At 35.5% G+C, this 10,672-nt stretch overlaps 1 protein-coding gene across 4 annotated transcripts in view; it reads right to left on the bottom strand.

The window, feature by feature from the left end:
• Window positions 1-2,689: 2,689 nt before the first annotated feature.
• The window catches only part of ANO5 (anoctamin 5), a 75,688-nt gene continuing 67,705 nt past the window's right edge, over window positions 2,690-10,672 (bottom strand). For all 4 annotated transcript variants that reach the window (XM_036029144.1, XM_036029145.1, XM_028516553.2 and 1 more), the window contains exons 20-22: window positions 8,890-9,068; window positions 7,420-7,525; window positions 2,690-4,805 (exon numbers count right to left, since the gene is read on the bottom strand). In XM_036029144.1, the coding sequence (XP_035885037.1) occupies window positions 4,584-4,805; window positions 7,420-7,525; window positions 8,890-9,068 (507 nt within the window). In that variant the 3' untranslated portion in view covers window positions 2,690-4,583. The remainder of the gene's footprint in view (window positions 4,806-7,419; window positions 7,526-8,889; window positions 9,069-10,672) is intronic.

Below are 10,672 nucleotides of genomic sequence, written 5' to 3'. Positions count from 1 at the left end.
ACTTCCCAGTTCCTGCCACAACTTCAAAAGGCTTCTTTTCTATAATACCAAGTCCTTTACCTCTACAATATTCATAGTAGCTTTGTTGTCCTGATTAAATACTAAGAATCTAATTGTTTTTTTTAAGATTTTATTTGTTTTTTTAGAGAGAGGGGAAGGAGAGAGGAAGGCGACATTAATGTGTGGTTGCTTCTCACGTGCTGCCTACTGGGGACCTGGCCCACAACCCAGGCATGTGCCCTGACTGGGAATCGAACCAGTGACCCTCTGGTTCCCAGGTCCGTGCTCAGTCCACTGAACTACACCAGCCAGGACTACTTGTTCTTTTAAATACTTAGACTATGATGTATTCACCTTAATTTCTGGCCTGTATGGACTTCTCTTTTCGTGAACACATTTTATCTTATCCTCTTTCTCTTTAACTAAGTTGAAACTACAGGTCCAGGGCTCTTAAGGTATAAGATTTCCATTACTTCTGCACACTGCAGGACTGGCGGACTTCTACAGATTTGGAAATCCCGAGTCTACATGAGTCGGCATACTTCCCTAATGGGCTGGAATGGTAAATGAATATTTGACTTTATCACAGAAAAGGATTGAGGCTAGGGAATTTGGCACTTTTATGAAATTCTCATCAGTCTCATGCTACCAAAAGGTAATCCTGAAGATGTTTTTACAGCTCCTCTCCCAGAGTTTCATTCTGTTCCTAGAGACCCAGGCGACGGCCCAGGGACACTCACTCCTCACAAGCAGCCCAGACAAGTCCAATGGAGGTAGCTGTGTATTTCTTATTGGGCAAGACTAGACTAGAAAAAATTCAGAAAATATCTCAACAAAATTATTTATGTCCTTGGGCCTTTCTAGTCACCTCTGCTGCCTCACGAAATAGAAAAAGAGGCAAAACAAAACCACCACCTCCAGTTTTTCTGGGCCATCCAACCTCTATTTCAAGGAATTTGCATCTTTGAATATAACATGCAATTTTGTGAATTAAACATGTCACATAGAATGCATTTTAATGTCCCTAAATAAAAAATGATGTAAAAACTCTTAGAACTCTGAAATTCAGAAAAAATTATATCAACATTTTACTATAAGAACAAACTGAGCTCGTGTCAAAATGCAGTGAATGTGAATCTACTAAGCTTTATTACTTTGGAACAACTTTCCCTGTATATCACTTCTTCGTACACAAACATGCACACACCCAAATTGGAAGAAAAAAGAAAAAGCAAAACTTATTTTCTAGGTTAAGAGCGTGGCATATAATCACTTACAGGAAAGACACACCTAGTCAAATATTTTTTTGGGATGAAAGCAGGTATCTCACACACATTAAACCATGTTACTTTTAATATATTATCATAAATTTTTACATAATGGTAGAATAACTGATATACTTAACTGATATTATACATAAAGGAGAAGAGTAATAATTGTCTAGAAAAAAAGAATATAAAACTTATGGTAAACCATGGCAGCAGAATTGTAAGCCTGGTCAATGGTACTTCTTTCAATGCTCTTTTCCTTAATAACTTTATTTGATAACAACTATTGCTAATTAAAAACAACTAGCAGAGAGGTCCTTTTAAAAACAGTTGATTCCCCTTTTGCATGAGCAGTACAAATCCCTTTCCCTCAACTGGAGTCAATCAACAGAGATCCAGGGATACACGTAGCATCCGATACTACAAAAATCACCTGGAATCAGTTTTTCATTTGACACATAATAGTTTCCAACTTGAACTTTCTTGGTCTTTCTCTCACCCTCAGTACACAGCTTAGGAAAGAGACCTTCTTCTTCCCTCCAACAGCTGCACTGTGACAACCCCTGTCTGCCCGTGGAAACAGGCACAAGTTCATAAGAACTCTCTGATCTCCTTCTTCCTCTTCTTTATCATCTTCTTTCCTTCTTCACCTTGATAACTGCTTAATGGTTTAGATAAAAGGAGAAAGTTAAATCCAGTAATCAGGAGATGCAGCAAAATAAAACAGCATTCAATTTAATTAAAATATTCCCTTTTTGATGGATTACTCTACAATGTTTTCAAGTGGATTCTGCTTCTTGTATTCAAAGGAAAACTGATGAAGAAAAGGATAAGGGATGACATTTGAAGAGTTATGTATTTTTCAGCTTTTTCACATAAAATTATTTCAAATAAAATCTCAAATGTTCCCTGGAACATTTCTAAAAATGTAACTATGGGTTTGATAGGATGATAAAAACATCTGCCATGCAGATAAATATCAACTTACACTTGATAGTCAGATGCTCTTAATTGAGTCCTCCCATAATAACAAATGGGTTTAATTAGGTAGGACAAATCATCTGAATCGATTTGGCTTTGGACTTGGGCTAGCAAACTTTTAGAATAGTGATGGATACTTGTATTTCATTTTAAAATCTGTGAAACTAGGAGAAACTTCTCGGTAGAAAAAACATGAATACAAATATTTATCAATAATATTTTTAAAGAAAAATATCTACCAGTTATAAGTACTATTAATTTATTTTAAAATTGCTACTTCCTCTCTTGTCCTCCATACACCCTAAAAACCTAACACTTGAGTTGGTTTAAGATTGCAATGAACAGACAACTTTGTGAGATACATGTCTTCATTTTCTTATAATCAGGCTCTATAAATACTGACAGGCCATAAAAATTAAAAGCTATAGGAAGCCAACGTCCACATTCTTATTTTTATTAGCACCCAAGAAGGAAGCAGTATGATCTGGGCACAATGTACAAGACAGCATCGCAGTAAAGCCGGGTTTCATGTAACAAGCCAAACATACTACGTATCTATGGCTTCTTCAACAGTAACACTGACTGGTCTTCTCAGGCAAGAAAAGTATCTTCTTCACATGGGAAACCATGCTTCAAGAATGAGATCATGTTGAATTGCCAAAAATGTTCACAAGACGTATGAAAATGACGGATGCGAAATCATTACTGCCAATACTGGGGTCACTGTTTCATATTCTTATAAAATTCCTAATCCTCAGATCTAAACACTTAATATTCATTATTAGGTAATACTGCCTGCCATACACTTAATAATGACAATTCCATAAAAATATATTAGCATCAAATAATGAAACACTACTTTTAAAAAACTACAATGAAGTTTCTTCTTTCATATACAATTAAAAAACACTATTTTTTGGAACTGAAATGTAATTTAAAACTAGAAATTCAAATAATATACAATTGAAATGTATCTCTCACTCTACAATGTTAAAAATATATATAATATACATAAAGAATTTTTAAGGGAAAGAGTAATAAGAACTAGCATACATGTGCCATTGTCCTGAGAGAAATAATTCAACAATTTTTTAAAACTTAGCTATCAAGTCTATCACCTCATTGTTATTGAGTTCATCCATTTCTGGTGTTAAACTCTGTGACTGATGTTAAACTGACAATTTCTCGAAAGCAGGCTCACACTTGAGATGTTACATCACATCAAATCATCAGCTGTTTATGGTGTCAAAGGCACAGAGACAAGGTACAGAGCATTGTATAAAGGGGTGGATCAATACAAAAGATTGTAAATGCATTAAAAGATTTGAGATCGCTTTAAACAAATAAATAAAATTTCATAAACAACTTGTACCTAACTTATACAAATAGCTAATGCTCAAATAAGCTTCATGATGCAAAAAGTCATTGTAGAAGACAAATAATTGCTAAAATAATTCAACAAGTTTTTACACTGAGGTCAATAAATTATCAGTGTGCCTTGTCTTACATTCCTTAACTACTAAGAAGAGACACTGACTGCTATATAATAGCTTTCATATACTCGAAGACCTGAAGCAATCTAATAACTTCCTAATGCTTCTTTCCAGATAAGACAATCTGGTCTTGAAATTATTTTTTCCCAAAATGCTATCTTTAAGGAACTGAGTTGTTAATCTTTTGTTGAAACCCAATGTTCAACATTGTCTCTTGAAAAATCAATTTTGCATTTACCTGGAAGGGCTATCTGGGATTCTGATGGAAGCTAAACTTATCCAGGACAATTTCAGAAACAAACCCTCACCATGATATTTACCCAGTGTATTTAATATGCGAGTTTTCTTATGTCATCTGATATTGGTTTTTCATTTGCATAGTCTAAACTGGCAGGATAACTATGGCTCATTAGGCCCCTTCACTTCTTTTCTTTTTGTCCCAACATTTTTCTTGATGGGAAAGAGACACAAAACAACCCAGGAGAAGACCATGAAAATGTGCAGATTCTCTGGAAGGTGACGGGACAGCCCAAATCTAGTGTTTAATACAAACTGCAACATTCCATGATTTTCCATATACTGATTCCATGCGCGCTTTTAACCATCATTTACAGAATCCCAGAAAACACCACCTGGGAGGGGCCCAGCCAATGGAGCAGACAAGTGGGACCCTTCTGACATCACAAAGTTAGCCTCTATAAAAATGCACAAAAACGCTGAGTTAAAAAAAAAGAAGAACAAGGAGAAGGGGTAGAGTTGACACATGGCTTCTGGCCTCTGGCCCTGACCCAGGGAAAATGTGACGCTAGACAGGCAACCAACTGCTTACTCGTGCTGTTGACTAGATTGTTGATTTAGCCAGCTGTGCTTTGTTTTCCTGGATCATAACTTCCTTGGCCAACTCATTAGAACTAACTGTCAAGTTCTCTTTTAACTTTTTAAGCTCAAAGTCATGGAGGATCTTGATAGTCATTAGCTTTTCTCGTTTGATTCTCTCCAGAACGTCTTTTGGAACATCGGGGATCATCCAGGCCAACAAAAATTTAACTAAAAATACAACGTGCTAGAGAAAACATAACAAAATAAAGAACACTGTTAGAATTGTCAATTGTTCAGCAGGAAGTTCCTACAAATAATTTCATTCATTCAAAAAACTATGCTTGACACATGAGGTACAAAATAAAAAAGGTATCCCTGTCCTGGAACTTTCCTCTAAAGACCAATAGTAAACAAACAAATATATTCTAAAATATGTAACACAGAAACTGAAGTCAAACATGGTTATTGAATACACTCATTATCTATGCTTCCTTCTGAAAACCCAGTAAAATATTTGAAAATGAATTTTAAAAAATGACATAACTAATAAAGACAAAAAGAAAAGGGAGGGGACAGTGATAACAGACTCCAGATCACAGAAAGCTGGCACTTAAACTTGCAATTGGTGATGTGGTGATGGTAGAACCAAGAAGACGAAAGCCAATTTTGTTTTAGATCATTAGAAAAGCTCAGGAAAGAAAATACTAAGGACTTTGAAGGCATATGTGTGGGTGGAACTGAAAACAAGAGGATTAGTTAAAAATTTGTATAAGGATGGCCCTTGCTGGAGTGGCTCAGTGGATTGAGCATAGGCCTGCGAACAACAGGGTCCTGGGATCGATTCCCAGTCAAGGCACATGCCTGGGTTGTGGGCGAGCTCCCCAGTAGAGGGCACAGGAGAGGCAACCACACATTGAGGTTTCTCTCTCTCTCTTTCTCCCTCCCTTCCCCTCTCTCTAAAAGTAATGAATTAAATCTTTAAAAAATTTGTATAAGGAGCAGTTGAATTTCCAGAACCTCTCTACCATCTGTAGGTGTAGCAACATTCCTCAGGTATGAATATAAAGCTTATAATTCTCTCTCACTTGTTCAGTCTTAACTATGAACAGATTACCGAGAACCACCAAATAAAAATGTAAGCAAGTATCTCACATGAAATAAAAAGACTGAAACACAAAAACAGGAACTAAGAGGAGTGAGAGTAATGAACAGAGCAAAAGCATAGTAGAATAAAAAGACAAAGACATGAATCCGTTTATTTATAGGAAAGAAAAAATAACTAAAATTTCAAAATAGGAAGTATAATATCTGAATAACATAAGTCCCAGAAAGACAGAATAGAGAAAAGGAGAAAACTGGCAAAGAAATAAGCCAAGAAAATTTTCTTAACTTGAAGTGTAAGTATGTTTTCAGACCTACGGGGTTTAGTGAATATCCACAGCAAGAATATGGTTCAATATAAAGAAACTGTCTTGTGAAATGTCATAAGAGAAGCACTACTGAGAGAACTCCCAAAGATTAGTGACATATAAAAACATCACAGAGACTGGGAAATCAGAAAGGCATCGCATTTTACAACTGGAAGCTGACAGAAAATAGAGCAATGTCTTAAGACATTTCAGGAATACCTAAATAAAGTTGGCTGAAAATTTTTCAGGAAAAATGACTTTTAATCCAGAACTGTATGCCAATTAATCATCTATAAGGAAATAAGTTTTTAATATATAAGTTTTCAAAAATTGATGGCCCATAATTTTCCTCAACCGATTACAGGATGATGCACTTCATTAAAATAAGCTAGCAATCCAAAAATGGGACAAACGTAGGTTGCAGAAAATATACTATTTAATACGAGAGAAGGTGAAGAGAAGCCCCAGAAAGATGCTCAGTCAGAGCTTGGGATGGTTAAAGAATTAGTGAGAATAATGAATAAACAAAACAAACAAACAAACAAACAAAAGATTCCTAGTACAATTTACCACACTGAAAGGTAATGAAAATTGTGGGAATGAAAGAGTGATATATAAAGAACTGAGAGAGAGAGAGAGAGAGAGAGAGAGGGAGGGAGAGGAAGGAAGGAAGAAAGGAAGAGAAAAACATGCAGAGGAACATTACAGAAGGCTGATGTCTTTTTTATTATATAAGATTACATGAATTTTTAAATTATTTTTATGTATAAAAAATAATTTAGGAAAAACTGATTACACTTTGTGTGTGCTTGCATTAGACTTTTCTGTTGTTGGGATTTACTGTAGAGTGAAAAAGTGCCACGCACTGATGTATCTCTCCCTTATTGGCTTTCATGTTTTATGACTTACAACACTTAATATGTATCTTAGTCAAATACCACCTCTGTATCTGTTCTTTTTTATTGCATGTCTTATATCTATCATGAGGGAGAAACATAACATATAGTGGGCAGAGCAGACATCTGTCATTAAAACCCAGGTTTAATATCAGCTGATTACCTCTAAACCCAATACCTAATTTTACTAAGTCTGAGATTTATTTCTGAAGGGGTAATAATAAAGTCTACATTATAAGGTTATTATTACAGTCTCTGGAACCATTATATAATAGCTATTCAGGAAAATCAGTAGGTTCTCTGCCCACTTCCTGACCCTCAAGGGATGTGGCCATATTTCTTTTTTCCTGTCACTTTGATATCTTCAACAACAGTAAGTGAATAGTAGGCAATCATTATACTGAAAATGTCCCTATGCTGCTTTTTATGACAACAAATATGTCAAAACAATTGACTGAGATAATGCTAATTTTCTGCTGAGCAGATACCTTCAGAAACATATGACCAAAGGGAGCAGAGAGACCCGGGGGAATGGACGTTAAGAAGGGCTTACCTCCATAGCTATGATGAAGGTCATCTTGGCGGCAAGGACGTGCCAGAACTGCATATTATGGGAGTACTTCAGTTCATGATTGGGGGGATATCTGTAATCTCTATATCTGAAAAACGGAAATGCAAATATTAGGTAGCGCTTCAGAGAGACCTAGCACAAATTCTTATTCCTTTTAGTTAACCTCCAAAGTCAAATCACAGTAAGATAATTGCTACCTTAAAACATTTCTCTGTGCTATAATACAAATAAAAATGATGGGCAAATGTTGCTGATGTATGGTATAGAGGTAGCAGGAAACACAAGTGCAGCTTCTCTCTGGCCCTTTCAAGACAAATTTTGCTATCTCCATTCCCTCTCTTCCTACCCTCCTTAACACAGTTGTATCCATCACCGCAGTGAAACCAACTGTCTCCTCTAATTAAACGGAAGGGACATTTTAATCCTCATCTTATTTGATCTTTTGAGAATAAAACTTGACATTCTATTTCCTTGAAATTCTATTTTTTCTTGGCTTATCTGACACTGCATTTTTTTTCTTACTATCCTTCTACTGGTATCCTTACTATCCTAAGTGTTCTTAGTGCTCGGCTTTGTGAGCTCATTGTGTTCTACAGAGCTACTAGAGATTGATATTCTTCAAAGTTTTAGTCCAGCGATGACATCGAGAAATATGATACAAGTGACCATACTCTTAAAGGCTATGCCATGATTCCTCTAGATGCAAATATGAACCATGGCAATGCTTCTGTCTGCCTGTACTGCAACATTCTGCAGTTTCTTTTTTGGCATCCAGGATATGAAACCATTGGTTCAAGATTTAAGTTAAGGGGCCTTGATATCCTTCCTTCCTTCCTTCCTTCCTTCCTTTCCTTCCTTTCCTCCCTCCCTCCCTCCCTTCCTTCCTAATAAAACATAAGTATATACATACTATATACAGATTTGACATGAATATAAAATCTTTAAATCCTAGAGGAAAACAATCTTCAGAGACATGAGACACTAAGTGGGGAAAAGTAGGTTTACAAATCCGATTTCACACTCACTGCATGAAACCATTTAAGTGAGAGGATGGTGAACTGATCATATTTTTATTTCTTTTTCATTCTTTTTTCAAGATATATAATTAAGTTCAAGTAGATTAAATGCATATATAATACAATTATATTGTATGGTCTATAGATATCACAATTTGGGGGCATTTGTTGCTGAGAAATATTTCCAATAAATAGAAAATAAAAGATAACTCAAAATCGGTGTTATCTTTACCCATAATATTCTCTTACTTTGGGACATTCTATGTTTCCAAATCACAATATTACAACGTGTGAATTCCAGAACTGATGTACTTTATTTATCTAGGATTTGTACTGCCCAAAGTAAATCCTTTACATTGTACGGCATGAAGGAAATAAAGAACAAAAGAAATACATTCAAAGGGCAAAATTAAAGCCTAAGAAAACAAGAGGAAACCTGCAAGTGGTGAAGGCTCCTCGTTCCAAAGGTGCAGTGCGGTTTGGTAAATCATCTATCAGGTATATCGACAGGCTGTTATTGATGTAGCCTTTCAAGGGCTCATTGGAGTTGGTTGAATAGGCATAGTAGTAAACTAAACGAGGAATGATGTCCGATGTAAATGCCACAATAAAAGCCTACAAAGGATAAAACGACAGGGAAATCATGAGCTAACAATCTAGTCTGAAAAAATGCCTGATTTGTATTGCTCAGTTCCTTGTGCTACATGGATGCAAAATTATCAAAATGCTATTATTAATCATGTTATTATATGAGTCTTTGGCCTAAAACGTGAAATACCTCATTTACAGTATGTGACTAGTAGTCCAAGATTTCATAGCTAGAAAGTGACTAAGTTGAAAATGGAACCTGAGTGTATCTGTTGCCAAAAACCAAGATCTTTCTACCACACCTCTCTACTTCCACATTTCTCATTGTTTCATTCTCCACTGTCCTTAACCAGATTCGTTTGCCTGGACCAACTGCATACGCTAGAACCAAGTGTGTGGGCCTGCATGTGTGTAGGAGGTTGGTGGGGAGGGAATGGAGAGATAGAAGACCCTGAGCTAGTAAATTTCACACAGGTCAGTGCAATTAGTTTCAGTATTTGATTTCATAAGAAGGGTATTTTCCCATCCTTTCCAAAGCTCCAAATCGTATAAACAATGTGTTTGCTTTAGGTTATCAGGTAAGTCAATTTAAAACCACCTGGCTCTGATACCTACAGGTTAGTGGTAGGTTTTAAAAAACTTTTTAATATTACTTCTGTAGCTACTGGTCTATTCAGTTTTTCTATCACTGAATAAATTTTGGCAGTTCTTATTTTCTAAAAAAGGAGTCATTTCAAACAGATTTTAAAGCTTACTGAAATACACACCAGTCTCTCAATTTTCTCACCTATACCTTATCACTCTTTGTTTGAGATTTTTGGGAGTTTTGGTTATTCTATTTGTCTTTTCAATGAGACAATTCTTTTTTTTAAATTTTGTATTTATTTATTTTTAGAGAGGGAAGGGAGGGAGAAAGAGAGAGAGAGAGAAACATCAGTGTGCGGTTGCTGGGGGTCATGGCCTGCAACCCAGGCATGTATCCTGACTGGGAATCGAACCTACGACACTTTGGTTCGCAGCCTGAGCTCAATCCACTGAGCTATGCCAGTCAGGGCTGAGCCAGTTCTTGATTTACTTAGCAATTACACTGTTTTTGTTTGTTTTCTAACTTGATTATTCCTGTTTGTATCTTTATTAATTCTTACTACTTTCTATTGATTAGCTTACATTTTTCCTTAGTTTCTTAAGTTAGTTTCCTTTTTAATAATAAAAGCATTTACTGCTATAACTTTTCTGTACCAGTGATTTTAGCTGATTCCTACAAGTCTTCCTTTTAATAATTTCCTCTTTATATAATGAAGTTGGCTTAGAAGTATGAATGTTAAATGTTTATTTATTCTTTTTGGGTACTTTATTATCAACTTTAATTTTCATAATATTATTTTAGGTGAACATGCATTATAAAATTTATGCTTCAAGGAATCTATTTTTATTTCTATTTTTAGTGGTCCATTGACATAACAGGTAAATGTTGTATATTGTTTGTGGTATACAACTTTATGTATAATCAAGATTTAATTGTACTGTTCAAATCTTTACACCATCTTGTTTCCTGTCTACTTTGTCATATGCTATGAAACTACTGTGATATTTTAATGAGAGTGATCCTACGGCTTTCCTTGTGGATGATC

The sequence above is a fragment of the Phyllostomus discolor genome, chromosome 6 (genome assembly GCF_004126475.2).
Source record: "Phyllostomus discolor isolate MPI-MPIP mPhyDis1 chromosome 6, mPhyDis1.pri.v3, whole genome shotgun sequence".
In the NCBI taxonomy this organism is placed as follows: domain Eukaryota; kingdom Metazoa; phylum Chordata; class Mammalia; order Chiroptera; family Phyllostomidae; genus Phyllostomus; species Phyllostomus discolor.
The sequence above is the reverse complement of the archived record's forward strand: the minus strand, read 5'-3'. Positions and strand labels throughout refer to the sequence as shown.